At 44.1% G+C, this 20,205-nt stretch overlaps 1 protein-coding gene and 1 non-coding gene across 4 annotated transcripts in view; one reads left to right on the plus strand and one right to left on the minus strand.

Moving 5' to 3' along the window:
* Positions 1–20,205, minus strand: part of OSTN (osteocrin) — a 104,410-nt gene that overhangs the window by 38,585 nt on the left and 45,620 nt on the right. The window contains exon 1 of one of the 3 annotated variants that reach the window (XM_074591247.1): positions 15,712–16,025. The exons of 1 other annotated variant lie outside the window; for it this stretch is intronic. In XM_074591247.1, coding sequence (XP_074447348.1) covers positions 15,712–15,921 — 210 coding nt within the window. In that variant the 5' untranslated portion in view covers positions 15,922–16,025. Of the gene's footprint in view, positions 1–15,711; positions 16,026–20,205 lie in introns of those variants that run through there. One more of the 3 variants, XM_074591251.1, reaches the window with a different exon arrangement.
* TRNAV-AAC (transfer RNA valine (anticodon AAC)) lies at positions 18,907–18,979 on the plus strand. The gene has a single exon. It is a non-coding gene; the product is annotated as a tRNA-Val (tRNA).

The raw sequence follows: 20,205 nt of genomic DNA on the forward strand, positions 1-20,205 counted from the left end.
TTCATCCTGAAGTTTCTTGAAGACTCAACCTGGATGGTTTTCTTTCAGCAAGCTCTACATCAAATTTTTAGTCGTAAATTGGACTTAAGTTGCAATTTACTCATTAATAAAATACTACCTCTTGGACTTGATCCAGAGAATCTAATTACTGCTGGCCAGCAGTAATTAGTAGTAGCAGTACTGTAAAGAACCTAATTACTGCTGGCCAGCAGAAACACAGTTCAACACACAAGACGCTGGTCTGAGCAAAGTTCTGCTTTGGGTTCTGATTAGTTCATGAACAGTAAGAACTGCTGCAATTGTCTACAATAGCGCAAGCGAGATTTGATAACCTTCAGACCTGTGTTTCTGAAGGCAAAAGCTATACTACACTTAAAATAATGGAGCAATGGAGGTCCATATCTTCATTCTAAGGTCTGAACTCAGGCTCTCACAGTGCATTCGCTTTACTCATTACATTAGTTGAAGCAATGTAATCCCAAGGATACACAAGATCCCCACCACTGGAACTGGGGTAGGAGTTTGATCACAGTCCATAGCATGTTGGAGTTGTCAACACATTTATCTTTTTAAAACATGGTCAGGCTACAGCAACTGTCTCCTAAGAAACTCCTCTTGCCACCTGGTAATGCTTTACAAACACAAGCACTTAGAGGAAAATAATTGTCATGCCTGTTCATGGCATAAATCCATCATGCAGTGTCGTGACCTCAGTGCAAACAGGGAATAACATCATGAGAATCAATCCAGCAACTTTGACTGAGGTAAAGCTGATCTGAATGAGATCAGGCTGCCCCGGTTTATCTCCCTTCTGTCAGCTAGACGCAAAGACTTTGATAGACATCAAATCCAGACTGGTCCCTCATTCCATAGGAACAGGGACTCATCCCAAGAGAAAGTGGGTTATGGAAGGCTGCCCCTTTTTGCACTGAGTTAGCAGCTCGGTGCAGCTACAGCTGTAGAGGAATCTTATCCATCGGGGCTGCAGAAGGGACCCTCTGCACCAGCCACCCCTGTCCCTGGAAGGGATGGCTTGTTGGTGCCTACCAGGCTCTAGCAAGAGGCGTGCAAGTGTCGTTTACAATCTTCAAAGAGTTAAGCACAATGATCAGCCACCAGCTCCGCACTCAAGTCTGTTCAACTTCAATCTCTGCGGCTGTGTAATGTGGCCTGTCATCGGTTTTAGCACAGCGAGAAGAGCTAAGCCTAAACTCTAGGACTGTTGTTGCTGATGACAGTTCCATGCAGCCCTTGTTTTCCTCACGCTTATAGACCTGGCGGGCTTTGGCACATCCTGCCTAACGGCTGCTGAGTGATGAGGAAATATTTGCCTTGAGCCGGAGCACTAAACACCTCCTCTGTGGTTAGGAGAGATGTAGCTTTCTCCATGGTGGGGTGGTGATTAGATTGAACCGTTACCTCCATTTTCCACCTTTGCCGCAGTAATTGCTTTCCCTTGTGCCCCTCACTGGACAAACGAGCTAAGGAAATATTCTGGGAACAGCAAGGAGTTTTGAACACCGTGTAATGTGAGCACACTGTCTTTTGGAAAAAGGGGTTGGCTCTGTGTATGTGTGAGTGCAGGAAGTCTGCTATTCCACCCTGAGGCAATAAATTAATTACTATGACTGTGCCCCCTCTTTGCCATGTATTCAGCTGGCAAGCCCTAGCCCATGACCACTGTGTGGGGTCGCCATCTGATTCTGGGCTTGTTTATGCCCTGTTCTTCACACTAGTGCTCCTGTACTCCAAAGGAATGTAACTTGCAGGGCAGAATAGGTTCCTCTGCCTCCACAAAAGAACATGGGCTTTAATGGGCAACATGGATGTAACTTCTCTGTGCAGAAAACTGAAGGTGACAAGCCAATCTTGCCTGCATGACAGATGCAGAAGAGCAAGGTGCTCATTAGAAGCTAAGCTCTGCTCCACCTCCATGGCAGGGGAATGAAGATGGTTTGTTGCACCTCTTTGTTGGTCTGTGTTTGTCCATGGCCATGTGCACCTTGGGAAAGCCTTAGCATCTGAAGTGATATACCAACAAGGTAGGAAACCCCGTGTAATCAGGCTTACAGGGACTCACGAAATCCAAAGAAGATGGACCATGAGGTATTTTATTATCCCTAGCTTCTGAGCTTCAGAGAAATACTGCACCTGAGCTGAGATGGGCTGCAGTTTTAAGCAAAACACAGGATTAGATTATCACTCACTGTGGTCCCACGTACAGGTCACAAACCTGCCGTAACAGGAGCTGTATAAACAGAAGAGAAAGGCCCTCTCCTGTCTTTTGACAGCCTTACAGTCAAAGGATTTGGGTATAGTTAAGTTAACCCTACATTAAGCTGACTGTGGTATTTCTTGTTTGCGCACTCTTAGTTTACAACAGGGTGACCTGGTTCAGTTTAACCTTCCTCCATTGCAGACTAAGCTGAGCTGGGCTGCCTCCCTGCAGCCCCGGGCTTGGAGTGCACTGGGCAGACAGCATGTGGGAACGTGTTGAATTCTGGAAGGCAGACGCACGTCTGGGTACCTACACGTACAGACAGACAATAATACACACAGGATGTGAATGTTACAGGAGAGACATCGCCCATGTGGCAGAAAGCAAACAGAAAGCCAGGGAAGTGTCTGAAGCTGGCACACTGGCTGCCACCCCGTTCAGGAGCAATGAAGGCATGACTTATGCTTCCTGGTTTACCAGAGCTTGAGCCTCACCAGTTCCAGGACTGGTTCCCAGTTCCAGGATGAAAAGCTGATGTGGTGATTTGCCTTTTGTACTTGGCAAAGGGACAGTCTTTCCTCGCTGCTGATGATGGAGACAAGGCTTCTGAAGAAAGGAAGGAAACATTACATTCCCTCTCTATAGGGACAGAAGCATCCAGTCTGCATGACTCCTCTGGATCCAGAAGACAACATGGCATTTGAGTTAGGAGTTCTGCTAACTACAGCACCCACAAGACCGAGGAACTGAGCTGCACTTATCTTTTTACGACACCGCATGTGCCTTCCAATGGATAACCCTCTTGCCATACCCACACGTTACAGATGGAAAAGACCTCTGATTTAAGATTCCTGCTCCAACTCGGAATGCCGCACGACTTTGAATTTGCTCAGATCTTCAGCCAGTGTGAATCAGCATAGGTCTACTGAAGCCTGACTCATCAACACTCTGTCTGTTACCTTCGCAGAAGAAAGCTGATACATAGGCCACAATGATGCCAGCAGCAGAAAAAGACATACATTTTACATTTTGAACAAAGTTAAATAAATTATTTCAGAGGGAGTTACTGCATATCTTAGTTGCACAAATCCTTCACGTGCGGCACTCCCTCAGTGATACACTCCAAAGTGTTTAACTGGAGTTATACAAAGAAATGCTGCAATCTCAGGATAAACTGGGGTTGATATAAAAGCAAAGACTGAGAGAATGAGTCCAAGGAATGCTTAAAGCAACTGAAGGGAAAAGTAAATTGGAAGTTAAAGTTGTAATCTGCTGTGGCAGGCAAATAGCCCTATCATTGAAAAGGCTCACAGGATTTTTAGTAGCCTAATAATTTTGATAACTTCCTCAAATTGCGATTATTTTTAATGGAAAAGAAATGCAAGTTCCAAATTTTGGAAATAATGCAAAGTTTTCTGCAATGATTTAAAATGCACTTTCCCTTCCTCTGTGGAAACAAACTTACTTATTTTCACATTAATCAGCTTTAAGATCTGAAAAATTTAACCCAGCTCTTACTGTATTTAATTTTCATATACCACACAAAGAAAGAACCAAACTAAACCCAACAAGTTATGTCTACGGAAACCTCACAACGTTTGCTTGGATGTCAACAGGAAAATGCCTGTACATTACTGAAGGTGGAGAGAAACTTCTGAAGAATTAAGAGACTCCTAGAGCATCAGACCACCAGATCGCAAGCTGATCTCCACGGGTAATGTTTACATTTTGCTAGGTCAGCATCCATTAACTTGTGCTAGGCTAAAGCAGAAGCATCCATTTTGAACACATAAAGAGAAAGAATCCAGCACTTCCCTTGACAGGAAACCAAGGAAATTATAAGAAACCTACTTTGTGCAGCTGCAATATCAGTCTCATGTAAGAGTCGATTATTAATGTGATTTACATGACTTGCACATTTGCCTTTTTATAATCAGATAGTAATTCCAGCAACCTGCAGGGGAAGACAGGAACTTCAGTTTCTGGTTTTCAATGTTCCTTCCTTCTCTGTGAGGACTCTGACCTAAAGACCTAACCAAGAGAGGATTTATACTGGATTTTTAGTGACTTCGAATGGCCCATGGATGGAAAAACCTTCATCCCAACGTTCTAGGTTCTGAGGGCAGCTCACTCAAGGCATATCACTGATGAAGAGCAATGTTTTCAGGGGAAGAGGGAGAGGGCAGGAATGGGAGAGCGCCAGGCAACAAATCCATACTGTGGAAAATTCTCACCCTTTTTTTGAAGCAGATGGTGAAAAGAGAGCAGGACATTTACAGAGGGAATTAATATAAAGAGGGAGCATGAACTGCCCTAGGACTTAATCAACATCACCAGACAGCTGCCTGTTTATTTGGTGAAAGAATGCTACTGCCAGCTGAGAGGGAAGAAGGTGTAGATGGCAGAAAATGTAGAGATATTAGGAAGCAGAAAGAGAGAGGACTTTTGAATCTCAAGGCTGGGCAGAGGTAGTGGTTAACAGCTGTGGTACCACGCTCCATAATTTTGTTAGCTTCTCTCATATCGCCACATTCAGTGTCTCTTTCCCAGGCTAAAGTGTCCCAGTCTGTCCCATCAGCCCTCATAAAGGAGCCACTCTGTTCATCTGGTCATCTTCAGTACTCTTCTCTAAGCTTACGGTGGTTGTGAGGAGCACCCACACACCTTGGAGTAACAGGGTGCCTGCAGACAGCTGTTCTACTGTTTTAGTATTGCTGTCAGGTACGTGCGGAGGGTCTGAGGGAGAGGTGGTATCCACAAGTATGCACTATGAATGCACTGGAGGCACCATTAAGACTTCCAGCAAGGAGACAGATGGAGTGCACTACCCCACATGGTAGCTGAGGTACACGTACAAGTGCCTTGGTTGCCTGTGGAACTATCTCCTTACTAAAGTGGCCATAGCATGCTTCCTGAATGGGGATGGAAGAGAGGAAGGTAACACCTCTCGCCACACACACACGTAAGAAAAACCCTTCAATCGAAGCATTCTGTTAGAGGGAGGAAACTCCAAATATAGGTAACATCAGGATTCCTTTCTAGGCAGAGTTCAGATTTGTTTAAGATTGGTTTTGCCTGCATATCACTGAACTTTCAAGAAACCTGCCAGAGCTGTAAAGGGAAAATATAGCTTACAGTACCAGAGGAGTATCATTCTCTGTGTTGTCTTCCAGAAGCTGAAGGGCTATGATTTTATTAGAACACTGCTGTTGCAAGACCACAGAGTAATATGCTGACATTTTGAGCTGCATTTAAACCCGATATGTATTTTTAAAACTACATTTATATTCCATCATAAACTGACACTGGACAGAACAAGTCACTGCTGCCACTGTGACTGCACTTGAACTTCAAATGGAAAAGGCTCTGCTATGCGGAGCATTGCAAAAAGCCCTTTTTCTATGTCAGGGTCTACCTAGGGTTTTGCAACAGCGCCAGTCTCTCTAGTTTCAGACCACCTCCCTCTAAATTAGACTACAAAGCAAGCAGCCAGTAGAGCTTCCGGAAGCTTCAGCATCTTTCCTTTCTCCAGTTGTAGGGACTAGTGAATTCTCTAGTTACAGGGAGAGGACATGCAACATTAGGGACTGCAGTGCAAGGAGAAACCCAGCCCTTATTCAGATGCCTTGTCAAAAAAGGAAGCTCCTGCTGCATTTCATAAGGGTGGTCAGATTCTCTATTGGCCTTGTATAGCAGTTCTCCATCCCCAGGAGTGCTTCAGTTATGTTCTCATCTGCCTTGTCTGTAGCTGCCAGGGCAGTCTGGTGGTGTGGTACCCAATGGGAACTCACATGGTCAGAACAGGAAGAACAGAAAAAAAGTTTGTTAGAAATGAGATCATGCAGAACTGAGAAGACTTTCTATTTCTGGTATCGAAAAGCCACAGAGACACACCTTTCTTCTTTGCTCCATATTTCAGGGTGCCCTCTATATGCTTCCTCACACATGGATTTCAAGGTGCATATTCTTAGCAATATTACTTATTCATCCTGCATTAAAAGCATGAGAACTAAGCCAGGAATCACGTTCAGTCTCCTAAGTTCTCTACAGATACATACCAAAAAATCGGTTGATGCCCAAAGCAGCCTGCACTGTTGCACATACTTACTTTGGGGAACTACACAGTCAGGCTGGTATGAGTCCTCCCTCCCTTTGTGTGGAGTCAAGCAGGTACATGATCTCTTGGATCAGACACTGTCTTCTGGTTGTGCAACTAAACAATGAGATCTCAACGGACAAGGAGGGTGCTGGGACAATACAGCAATTTAAGTACATCAATAACTACAAACTAGATGCCCAAGACAACGTAACAATTGTGTATACAATTAAAAAAGAAGACCTAACATCTTGTTAAACTTCCTATGCCTTCTTGCTGAAGCGTTCATCCTGAAGTGATAAAGTATACGTTCCTAATTGAGACAGAAAATACATAATAAAATACAATATCATGGCCACTTTCATCATATGCAGAAAGGAACAACACAAACTTAGAAGAGGGCTGAAAATCAGATCAAAGTACTATTTCTAAAGAAATTGGAAGTGTTCTCAGGATTGCCGTCTTTCCTATTAACATTTTCTGACATTCATATTTCAGTCCTCCCAACAATTTCATCCAGGGAACAGGATTGCACTGAACAATGTGTACGCGCACCTATCAAAGTAAGATAGTCCTTGGACATCAACCTTATCCTCTTGACAGAGTATTTATTGCTGCTAATTGCTTCCTCCCTTTACCTGCCAAATAAGACAAATAATCACACTATCCACCACAAAGCCAAAAAGATGACAAGAAAAATGTTTTAAAAAAAATAAGTATCTTATAGCATAAACCTGGAAAAGGAAGAAACCTCACAAGGAGAAACGAACCATGCAGCAGATACATGACCTAACAGAAGAACAAATTTGTCACATGAATAAGTGTGGTGTGTTCCAAAAAAACCCCAATCAGAAAAGAGCAATATCCTCTTCATGGCTCACTGGTACTCCCTGAGGAATTTTGGAAAACATTCTAGTAAGACATGCTTTGGCTGATAGTATCATCGGGTTGCTGGGATTTGATTTGATGTTTTCATTCTTTTTTCTTTTTGGTTTCTGTTGTTTTGATTTGTGAGAATGAACACTTGTCTCAAAAACAGGATCTTGGTTACTGAGGAATCTGTTTATTTCGGGCCCTTTTTCCTAACTTGGTATCAGTTGGAACCACTCACTGCTCTTGGTATTTTAGGGACCTAATTTTAGGCCCTGGTTTTTCAGATGTTGGCCAGAGGCCCCACTCAGTGCATCTATGTAGAAAAAGTATATTGAAAGATTTGCTTTTATCTCTTGTGAGGATCCAAAGCTTCTGAAGACATATGGATTTTTCCCCCATTGAGTTCAACAGCTCTAGGTCTGGCCTTTCATTTGTGATGCCAGTTGGTTTGAACATCTGTGAAGGACATGAGATGGACATCTGACCTTGGATTTGATTCACTTTGCATGGGGCACTTGCGAAGTGAAGAGCTGCCTCTGGTTAGCTGCAATAAATCTAGTGTCTGTGGCTGCATAAGCTGGGACAAGGCAATTCCACTGCCATCAGGACCCAACATCCCAGGACCCACACAACACAAAGAGCCAACACAACACAGAGAAAAGACAAGAGAGTGAACCTCCATCCTCTCCTGATAGACTTGGCATGAAGTCTGTGTGAGTTCTCTGCATGACAATTTAGCTCCATACCACCACTGGTAGCAAGAAACTTCGTAGGGATTAGCTTTGCATAAAAGGGTCTGCTTTCTGACAAGAACAACAAAACTTGCCCATAACAAGCAGACATCATCTTAGATATCAGTGGCAAGTCCTGCTTCCCAGGAAAAGACATCAGGACTGGCTTCTCATCTGAAAGCCAGATCTTTAAACAACCATATCTCCCCAAAGCACTGATATTCTGCTGGTACTTCTCTACTGTTTCATCCTCCACGCTGTCTCTCAAGCTACACAGCAGCACGGGTCAGCGCCCCCCGGGGCACGGCTATGCTTTCTCCTCTCACCAGAACATTTCACAAGGTGGAAGATCTCATGAGGCAAATTGTGAGTCTCTCAGGGCTTTCCCCATGCACTAGCAGCACTCGCTAGTGAGGGTTGGGCTTGGTTTGGGTTTGCCGCACAGAAGCTGAGGGCTGTTGACAAGCATAACCACCTGCTCAGGGGTGCTCACTAAGCAGCACACATATGCTAAAGATGGGATTACGCTAAGGCAGGAAGAAAAGACACATTTGGAATGCAACTGCGTTGTAACTAATTTACCTGCTGCTATTTTCCTTTGTAATTGCAACCATCACATCTCTGAGATATCGTCTGTCAGGTTACTCATATGCCATAACTACTTCCCCCCCCCGCCCCAAACAAGAGGCATATGGACCACTGATAACTAACAAGTGCTGAGAAGGAAAATACCAAAGGCCCCACTTATAACCAGAGGAGAAGGGGTGGTAGCGAGGATTATTTGCACAGAATTCAGCTTGGGTTTTCAAACCAGTATTTATAGGTTTGGAAAGAGCCAAGAACAAAAACTTTAAAATAGTTATTAGGGGTTTTATGGAAACTGGATGAATGGATGGTTTCAATGGGAAGCCAAAAAAATATAAAAAAGATAATTTAAGCCTGGCAGGAGACTTTAGGATCTTGAAATAATAAAGCTAAAAAAATAAGAAAATAAAGCTTTTGAAAAGTGACACAAAGCCTCTGGAGTCCAGAACAAACCCTTCTATCTTCACAGTAGAGACGCTGTGCCTGAATCAAGGGACAACAATTGTTACCATACCGGCCTCTTATTTATTATTATTAACACAAACGATGCTGTCCTATGCATTGCACTCTAACCATGGCAATACAGTCAGATAAACCATCCACTAAGCACAAAGATGGCATTTGAGAAAGAAGCTAGGATCATCCAAAAATAACACCAAGTTATATCCACCGAGTGGCTTCTCCCACTTCGCTTTATCTAGTAAGCCACGCGTATGCATTTAAGTCCTTAGATGGTCACAATGGTGCCTGTCCTAACCACAGTAAAATCCCTGCAGTGGTGACCCCGTCTTATTTGGAGCTGTGTCTGCAGCGCTTCTGTAGCTGGACACCTCTCAAAACCAACCTACAATCCATGGGGGAAATGAAAAGCTCCTTGCTTTCATCCCTTTTCTAGAAAAATCAAACATCGATTCAAAGCAGTCACTGTGGCTTCTTTGTACCTAGACGCCTACAGTTTAAATGATGCCACGGTCCCTTTATAAACACAACTGTTGGGAATGAGCAGAGAGACTCATAGACAGAGTTGATAATCCTTATGATACAAATAGGTTTTATGCCAGCAAAAGTGCACCTCTAGTGAAGTTTCAAAAGCCTCTTACAAAATCAGTAGTTGATGCAGGGTGAGTTTTATTACTTTAATTAACTTAATAATTAAGACATCCTCAGTCTATTATGCACTGATAAATAAGGGAAACTGAGGCAGAGAACAGTGAAGAAATTGTCCAAACAGTGGGAACAGCAGGAACCAACCCAGAACATTTGACTCATGTGCTAGTGCTCATTTGGCTAATGCTCCTTTCATGTAAGCCAAATCCTGGTTCTGGTCTCATTGAAGCCAACGGTAAAACTTCCATATATGTGAATGGAGCAAAGATTTGAGACTTCAGTCTGTCATCTGCACTTTATAGGTCTGTGCCTTTATAGATGGGGCAGATATTTCATTCTGCTCTGTGGTTCAGCCAGCTGGACAGTACTATGTATATTTAGGGCACAATGAGAAAACTAAATAGCAATTAAAAACAAAACAAAACAAAACCTCTTTCTTCCATATGGAAGATTTTAGTATTTTTAATAGCAAAATTACTCTTCTTCATTTATGGCACTTCCACAGAGAGATCAGTTGCTTGTAACCATTAGCAGCAACAAAGGCTGAACTCGTTCTCCTAGAGGTCTGCTACAGCACCCCAGCAGCTCCCCACGGCCTTGGGAGACAACTGTTTGTCCCCATCCGTACCACCCACAAGGGACTCCGCTGTGCTCAGTTATCTCTTCTGTCATCTTCCAATCTGACAGACGAGCCGACAGCATCCCGCAGCACACAGCAGCTAAGCAGGGATGAGGTCAGGAGGCAGGGCAAGGTTTTCAGCACTAAGACGGCACATTAAAGACCTGCTCACCTTGCTCTCACGTGATGCTGAAGTGAGCACCACGAGGGAAATACTCCCTTCCTGAGAGACACAAAACTAATCCTGACCATTTGGTAGGTAGCTGTCTGACTTACAGTCTGTACACTGGGGTTCCCAGTGCACATCTTTGCTGTCTGTTCCATGACCTGCTCCAAGGTCGACCCAGATGTGACGTGCCAGCACTATGTAACCTCTAGGGCAATGGTCTGGGAGCTATACCTCACTGGAGCAGAGAGCATGGCCCCTCTGCAGGAAGGGTTACAGCTACTCACTCTCCTCCCTGCCCTTTGATATCTGAGTACTCCTCATAAAGAATGAGACTGCAGCTTTGGCCATCTCCCCTTCAGGGAGCAGGGAAATGGGGAGCTCAGGCTGTAGCTGTATTCCCTAAGATCTAGCCTTGCTTGGGCTTTTGTCAGCCATTATGTGCTGTAAGGCTTTTCTAAACTACCAGCAGGTGACTACTATTACCATCGAAAAGAAAGAAGCAAGAAAGTTTTAAAGCTCATACAAGCAAGAGATGAAAGAATTGAAGATCTGGTCCCATCTATACATCACCTGCAATGAAGGAAAGAGGAACTGTGTATTTGATAGAACTTAGCTCTTCTCCAGTCCCTTCACTCCATCGGTGCAGAAACACTGATGGTTCAGTCAGGGGTTAGCTGCACAGTGCTCTACCTTCCCAAAGAATGCTCGACTATTTTATTCCAGCGTATACACCAGTCAGCACCACTACCACTTGGCCACGGAACACGGAGAATAAAGAGTTTATTGTGAGCAAACCCCGACAGACTGAAAACCAATGTCCATTGTAATAATCCTGCATTGTGATGATAGTTTCTGAAACTTTCCTTTTTAGGGTAGAAGTTTGCTGTACCTTGTCACTCCTCAGAGATGGTTTCTGTCTCCTTTCTTTTGGAAAGACTCCCTTGAAAATCCTTCCTTAGTCAGTTTTAGGAGGATGAGTAAGGCATGAGGCTTCATCCAGTGATAAGAAAGCAATTGTTAAACTGGGAGAAAACTATCATAAATAAGACAGTTCAGTTTTTTTAAAGTGTATTAGCTGATACTTCTTAATTAGCTAGTTACAAACTGTCAGGTGCTGTCTGATGTAGATTCAGTGTATCTGCAACAGTTGAATTAATTCAAAAGAGTCAGTACAGAAGAATTAGCTGTATCTGCTGTACTCTCAATACCTTTCCAAAGAAGCCGAAAAGATAACTGCTGAACTAGACATATTCTTCCTGAATAAGGTATGCAGAGGAGGGATGGCAGGCTGCTGCCAGGGAAGACCAGGTTTGGAATACTTTGTTTGAAATCAATGCTAGAGAAGTCTAAGGGGAATTCTCTCCTTAACATGGGAGGGAGAGGAAGTGATTTTGTCCCATATCATCATTTTAATTTCTGCATACTTAATTTGCCCCATCCTAAACTCTAATCAGCTAAGGTTATAATGGGCAGCCTTCAACTCAACCATTTTGGAGTGACCCTTCTTGAAACACAACAATCACAACAGCATCACATTCCACTGTGTTGGGAAGTCCTGGGCCTCCCAAAGAGAAGGGACACATCTGTTACTTGCTTGGACAGTCCGTTCTAGGCACCTTCTGGAAACCTAAAGGTGAGAGCAAACTCAGTGTAACTGCTTACCCCGTCCAGTCTGGAAAGGATGGGGAGGCAGGGGCAAGACTGCTTTGTGTATAATGGATGCAAATGGAACGGAGAAGGAACAGATCCTTACTGCAGACGAGACTCGGTCACCAACAGATCACATCAACAGTCCTGTTGTGCATGCTGTCTCCTATTTTCATAGGTGAGGCTCCGGTAAGCGTATTGCCCAGGTTTGGTCCAAAAATTAAGATACATACAGACACAGGTCTCCCCATTACTTCTCTGCTCCTAGATACAGAACATTTGAGGCAACCACAAGTAACTTCCCTCGGGTCAAACTATGTCATGATGTGAAGCTGAACATAACGCACATTTTATTCCCCCCTTCAGAGGAACCACCAGCTTTGTACCAGAACCCTGCAGGTCAGCAGGGGGGAGCTGGCACAAAGCAAGGGGGAGCTGGCTCAAAGCAAGGGGAGAGACTTGTCACCTGAGCTGTCCTCCCCCAAAACGCACCATTTCATCCCACCAGTTCCCAGACCCTCAGAGTGAGGAGATGTAGGTGAGAGTACCCTTCCTCAGCCCCAGGGCAGATGGTTTCAGTAATTGAACAGTTCAGACTTCAACAAAACAGAGTGCGTATGTGCAAACACACTCACACAACACTAACCTCCAAAGACTCCCAAACCCAAATGACATCAAGATTTTCTCTAATTATTGTATTTTTAAACCCTTGATTTTCTTGTGGTGGGGGCCTCAGAACCATTGGAGACCTTGGGGGGTGGAGGGGTGCCAAAGACAATTGTGGCCTGGGAATATTTGCCAGCTGGACTATGAGATTTATTTTTGGTTCTCAATTCTTTTTTTCTGTTCTCCTTGCAGATCCTGCTTTCTGGCTTGCTAGGATCTGCAAATGCCCAGGCCTTATGAACTGCAGACCTAGACTGTGCTGGGGTGTCCGTCCCCGAAACCGAGAGGGCTAACGCAACAGCGAGCAGCAGTTTGATATATCAGGAAGCCTGCGTTTTCACAAACTGCACTCACTAGCCACAATTCCTATTGAACTTTGAAGGACGAGTTTTGCTCCTGTTTACACCCATTCAGCTTTAACAGCTACTGCTGATTTACATGAGGAATTCGGTTTGGAATCTGGGATTCATTTCCTATTCTAAAGAAAGAAAAAAAAAAAAAAAAAAGAAAAACACACTTTGAATCCAGCTATCTTGCAGGCCGAAATTCTGCTCTGCATTTTTTCCTTTCAATGCCGCAGCCTCCTGTGCTCTTTCTGCCTACTTCCCATTTTCAGATGAACTGCTGAGATACTGAAATTCAAACTACGTGAATACACATCGTATAAAACAATCACAAAGACTGTGTTGTTCAGTATCTTCCTACCTATCCTTCAAAACAAAATCCTCTGATTGCCTGACACAGCGAAGAGTATCTTGCAAATACAACTGGAATTCTGCCCAGAAGTGGGTAAGCTCTGCAGGAGCCTGAGACTGCTGCCTACCATGAAGATGTGCAAGACTGTCTTGAACTCAGTCCCCAGCTGAAATGCCAGCACAAAGCACCAAGAACCACCCTTTGAAAACAGCTGAGAATATGTTGTGTGATGTGAAAGGTGCCGATCTCCTCCACCTGGCAAAGGCAGCACTATCTACCAGCTGCATACAGAAAGGGGAACCAGGAGAATATTTCGGATCACACAGGCTCTCACCATGGAGAAGAGTAGAGAACACAACCCTTTTATGTAACAATCATGAGGCACCATCAGCAGCAGAGGTTTGAAAAGAATGGCTAAAGCAAAAGGAGGACATTATAGGTGCTAATAGGTAGTAATCACATAAAGGTTCAGGAGAAACCGAAGCTGAAGGAGATGAGTTCCTAAATGGAATGTCATTAACCTGAGCTACCTCACAAGGGACTGAAAAGAAACACACAGCCCTCATGTTCTCAGCGCAAGACATGAGATAGCATAGGAGGACTGTCTGAAAATTCCCATATCCTTGCAAAAGACTGTCTAAGTCCACTTTGTAATCAATCACCTGCCATGTCCTTTCTTAACTCTTCCATACTTTCCCCATGAGTTAGCTCCTGCAGTACCCAAAGCAAAACAGATCCACCATTCAGATAAGACAGATATTGCCCTATACACGGCTTTTATCTTTAGTAACCAGAGCTGGCCAGATAGCTAAAAACCAGATGGATTTTCACAGTCCTGTTAGAGAGCAGGAAGGTAACGACTTACTGGAAGACAAAGTCTAGATAAGCGTTGCATAGCACAGCATGTGCATCTTTCCCCCACCCGCCGTTGTCCCCAGTGACTTTTCAGATCTTGATCTATTAACAGGACACAGCAGGCAAAACGCTTGGAACCCGTGGTCTTCTTTGGAGACTTTGTCTTATTCTTCATCCAAATTAACATGTTCTTCTGTAAGTCTTACTGACAGTGCCCCAGTTTCACAACACTTCAGTCACTTCTTCCAGAAAGAAGGAAAATACTCTATCATCTGGATATGCTACAAACATCAAACGAGGAACAGCTTGCACGAACAAAAGCAGAAGCATGCTACATATGTGCTTGTCCAAATTATTTGGCAAACAACAAGCATACTAGGAAAGAACAGATAGATGAGGAAAAATAGAGAAGTTATTTCCTCACGAACATTATTCTTAATAAATAACTGGACTCACTTTGCTAAGAATAATTTAACTGGAACATGATTCTATGGAACTTAAACTGTTTAAAACTTCTATTTTTTAATTGCTCTTGAAGCACAGTTTTTGTCAGAAATTAATTTGTTTTACCAGATTAGGGAACCAGAATTATACTTTAGCATTGCACTAGCAAGCAGCAAACCTCCTCTTTGCTCACTGTTCATCTTGTGTGCCTCCTCTTTGTTTTAGATTTCTTCGCTGGTATGTAACGTATTTCTGTCCACGCTGAAAGCCTAAACTGCAACCGTAGGATAAGATACAAAATGCCCTACGTGGATAACCAGGACATGAACAACCACAGCAGAAGTTGCTTGCTCGCCTCCTACCACTCAACATGAGAGGTGAGCTCAAAAAAAGGCATCCCCTCATTTTTCCTTTTCCTCCACTCTACACAGCGTCAGCGCACACAGTTTGATTTGCAGAAGTTTTTAGCTCATCCGTCTGGGTCACACATCTATGGATGATACCAGTAGAGGACTAAATACCCTAGCAAGAATCAGCGGGGGCGGGGGTTGCACTGCATGCCTCTTCAGAGCAAAGCACCTAATGGCAAGGCTAAGGCTTAAGCACACGAGCAGGATTTGGACATGCAGGCTCCATCAGCAGCCAGCACACCCTGTGTATAGCTGCTACTTAGAAAGCAGATTTCCCTACCATCTTCTGGGTCTTTTTCTCTTCATCCCCTGAGATCTGTTGTCAGAGGAAGGGAGTTCAGAGCTTCTTTCTCTCTAACAGCAGGTCGGTTTCACTCTGTTACATTAATGGGAATTGCAGGTGGACTTCAGCCCAAATGTTAATTTCTTCAAACGGCAGAGAAAAGGCTACATGCACTTGGGGAGGAAGAACACACATCCGTTTGTGCAATCTTAGCTTTCAAGGGGAAATGTGCAGTGGAAAAAGAAGGAATGATAGAGGAAATTAAATTAAAATGCAGGAAAAAGAATATTAGTAACAGAAGGGAACTTTTACCTGTGGTTCTGGCCAAAATGCTTTCAAGATGCTCAGTGAGAATACACGGGTGTACAGGAAGCCCAGCAGACTATCTAAATATGATGCTGGGTTGCAGGGTTCTGGGGAAATTGTCCTGTTTCTACAGTCTAAGAGAACGTAGCTGCTCTGCCCAGCTCTGACCGTGGTGGCTCTCTCATCCCTTGTTTCTCTGGGTTGGCAGGAGCTCATCACAGAGGCATTCCTGCAGTATCTCTCAGGTCTTCTGCCAAAAGGTCTGGGGCATGTTCAAAGGCACCACAAGTGAAGAGGGGAAGCAGAGCAGCACCCTGAATGACATGGCATGAGTGTGTTCTGGTAAGATTTTCTTAGATACTGTGTGACAAAGAACATGGGAGGTTGTTTCCACTTATAGTCCAAGCTGTTTGCTCAGACCTACAGAACTGACCTCGCCGAGCCCAAACAGACCTCTACTAGCCTCAGAGAGGACACTCACTCTGTACAGGCTGTCATCTCTAAAGCAGGCTGACTGAGAACTGCACACCTCCTATTTTTGTTCCCATCTTCTTGGCCTATCCAAGGCTGACTTCCCACTTTGGTCAAGGGAATGATATTTATCATAGCGCCACAAAGAGAACACAGGATGGAGAAACCCAACCTGAAAAATGCCTTTTGACACTAAGAAAGTTATTAATCATTAATGATTTACACCACAGGGATCTCAAACATGCTTCCAACTCCTTCTGCCCCTGTAATGATGCTCTTCTATACCCTCTCAGAGTCTTACCTTTACCTGGGTTCTGGCCCAATCTCTGTTCCTCAAGCTCTTCACCACAGGGTCAGTCTTCTCATCCAGCCTACTCTGCCTAGTTGGTCGCTCAAGAAGATTGATCAGATCAAGTGGAGGAGCTGTTGTCCCAACTGGCCACTGTACCCGGCCAGCATCAGTTCTCAGTCTGCCCCAGGTTCCTCTTGAGATCTGTCTTCCTTCGTTATCCTTTCCTGTCCCAGTAATTCCCCATCCCAAACACTGCCAGCCTGCACTCAAATAACTTCCAGAGCCTTTCTGCTGTGCACTGCAGCCCCATTTCCAGATATCATTTACTACCAGTACCTTGTACAGCAGCATTAAAACATCCCTATGTTTTAGGTCAGGTCACCCGCCTAATACACCTGGGCTGTATTTGCATTGCCAGAGTACAGCTACCCTATAATCACCAATGTTTGAACATCCAAGGCTGCACTGTTGATATTTCAGTTCATTTAAAAAAAAAAAGAGAATTAGCTAAAAACCCAGCCACACATAAATGACTGCATAAAAATTCTTTTCGCCCCTCCTTTTTCATTACTTCCCATAAGTGCATTAGGGTGGCAAGATTTCTGATAGGAACACCAACCCTTTGAATAAAACTTGGCAGGTTTCACACCACTCATTTCTCTCGGGCCAGCACAGGGCTGCATGACATTAACAGCTTCCAGCCAGACCACTGACAGGAGGAAAATAATTCCTTCTGTTAGCAATGACCTTCCAAACTAATGTGCTTGCAAAGCATACTAAGCACTAGCAGCTTTTCTTTACTTCATTGGTTTTCCCAAATCTTTGTTAGAATTTCAGTAATAGGTTCACTAGTCTTACAACAAAGAGATGATGAACGTTATCCACCAAGAAGAAAACGTGAGGAACAGCAAAGAACTCAAAGAACACGGAAGCAGTGTGATATAAATGATAGATCAGCTTGGGGCACAGTGGTGCTGCACAGCTGCACACCTCTCCCCTCTGTGCTGTTATAAACTGGGATGCAATCAGGCTCACTCTGATCTGACCTACGGACACTGCCCATCTTGGGGCTCTGCACACAGGATCTCTTCTTGAAGATCCCAGAGTTTTATCACTTGGCTCTGCATAATTCATCTCATCACAAGCTGCTTGCTTCTACCCAATCAAGCGCTATTACTTTTATTCTCCACACTCATCTCTACTGATCAGCACCGTCTTTAGCACCACTCATTCACATCAGAGAGAAAAATGCTCTGGCATACTGAGGGCACACCCATGCGGGGCTACACAGTCCCACAGTGGATGCCCCTGAATCTGGAATAACACATCAGTGCTCTATTCCGCTTGGGCATTATCTGAAGTCACTGTTTTAACATTTTTATCAACTCCATGCCATTCCCCCCCATCCGTAAGTGGCTATACTAGCAGAAAATAAATGCCTCTTGATCAATATAGTTGCTTATCATACAAAACAGTAAAAGCACACATTCATAGAAATTATGTCTTACATTCTCAAGTAAAGAGAGGAAACTTTGACTACAGTTTACTGCCAACAAAAACTGGTACAAATAGTACTATAACAACAATTGCTCACATCACTGTATTGTAACCTCTTTAAGACCTAGATTGTTTAATAGTGGAATTTGTATGGCACCAACCACATTAGCCATGCTTCATTTCTTGCAGATTTCGTGTTTCATTCTCCCATTCCCCTTTTCATTCTCCCTTCATTTTCCCTACTGGAAAGTTTCAAAAGTATTATTTATCCATTTCTCTTATGTGATAGTAGCAAACGCAAATCACAACAAACTCTGCTGTTTATCTCAAAATCCAGAAGAGACAGGAGTATGTCCAGAGTAAGAGGCCCCAAGCCCAGGGGATTCAGCAGTAGCTAGGACCATCTGTGCTACTCTCTTCTCATGGTCATGTTTAATGCTTTTCTGAAACTACACCTGCATGCCAAACTGGACAGATTCACATCCTCATGACCGGAGAGAAGCACAGGTTTAACACTCTCGTGCAATCTTCTCTGGCTTGCTTTTGCTATTTGTAGTATCACTAAGGAAACCAAATGGGAGACTGGTGATCTTTATTCAACACGTGCATTTCCCAGACGTGATCTCAGCTAACTTATGTATCATTTAGCTCCATCCCATTCTTTCCTATGCAAACACCCATGAAATACATTGAAATGGAAGATAAGCAATGATAGTTGTGATTCTGAGTAGCTTTTTATGTGCAGTACACGAAGAGCTACAGTGACCTCTAATGGCAGCCTGCCAAGCCTTTGGAATCACAGTACCTGTGATGCTAAGCAACGTGTGCTGTATATTTGTTATAAAGATAATGAATCACACCTAACACTCACAGTCTCACAGCGCTTTACAGCAGTGGCATGTAATTACCCACGGGACACAGACACACCATGGCGCCAGGGCGTTTCCGTAGTGTAGTGGTTATCACGTTCGCCTAACACGCGAAAGGTCCCCGGTTCGAAACCGGGCGGAAACACCACGTGCCAGGTTGACGTTTTTTTGAGGGAGCTGGACGTATTTAGCTTGGACAAGAGGAGACTGAGGGGAGACCTCATTGCCCTCTACAACTACATGAAAGGAGGTTGGAGAGAGGTGGGTGTTGGCCTCTTCTCCCAGGTGAATAATGACAGGACCAGAGGAAATGGTCTGAAGTTGTGGCAGGGGAGGGTTAGATTAGACATTAGGAAGAATTACTTTACTGAAAGAGTGGTCAGGCACTGGAACAGCCTGCCCAGGGAGGGGGTTGAGTCACCATCCCTAGAGGTGTTTTAAGAAATGTCTAGATGTGGCACTTCAGGGCATCCTCTAGTGGCAGAGATTGTAGGTTGTTTGTTGGTGTTTTTTTTTGGTGTGTATATGGTTGGACTCAATGATCTCAAAGGTCCTTTCCAACCATGAAGATTCTATGATTCTATTCTATGATTCTATGTGATTCACCTAAGATCAGGTACCTGGTCTGGAACAGCCAATAAATGTGTCATGGTTTGGGCCAGGTTGGCCAATGACAAGATGATAGATGCTCTCCTCCACCTCTCGCTCCAAGGAGGAAGAAGAGAAATAGAGTTATGAGTTTAGAAAAAACTAGACTACTTTAATGAATTATTAATAATAATTAAAAAAAAGGAAATAATGCAATAGATACAATACATACAAATATACACAAAGCCACATCAAGCTCCCAGGGAGATGCCACCGGCAGGCACTGGGGAAGTTCCACACTGGACTCAGTGACAAAAGGGAACTGGAACACACTGACCGGGATCAAAAGGCAGATGAGCTGACGGGGTCCTCCTCAAATGTCAGTCACTGAAGAAAGAGAGCCACTGAACCAGCAGCCCGTTGAAGAAGAGCCACTGGAGAAGAGCCCACCTTTCGGTCCCTCAGCTTTTATACTGAGCATGGCGGACGGGATGGAGCACCCCATTGGTCAGTTTGGGTCACCTGACCTGTCCCCGCCTCCCAACCAGGTCAGCTGACCCTGGTTGCCACAGCGACGAGTGTGGGCCAGGGCCTCCCACTGAGCAGAGTTGGCTCTGCCTCCCCCCAAACCAGGGCGTTCCGCCCCTTATTCCATACCATTTGCATCATGCTCAGGTCACTAATACTTCTTATCTGTCAAATATATACAAATACATGTACAGATATATACACAGATCAGTTATTTATGATTTATCTTTATATGCAAAAGTTCATTAAGTCCAT

This window comes from Larus michahellis, chromosome 6, assembly GCF_964199755.1.
Source record: "Larus michahellis chromosome 6, bLarMic1.1, whole genome shotgun sequence".
Lineage (NCBI taxonomy): Eukaryota > Metazoa > Chordata > Aves > Charadriiformes > Laridae > Larus > Larus michahellis.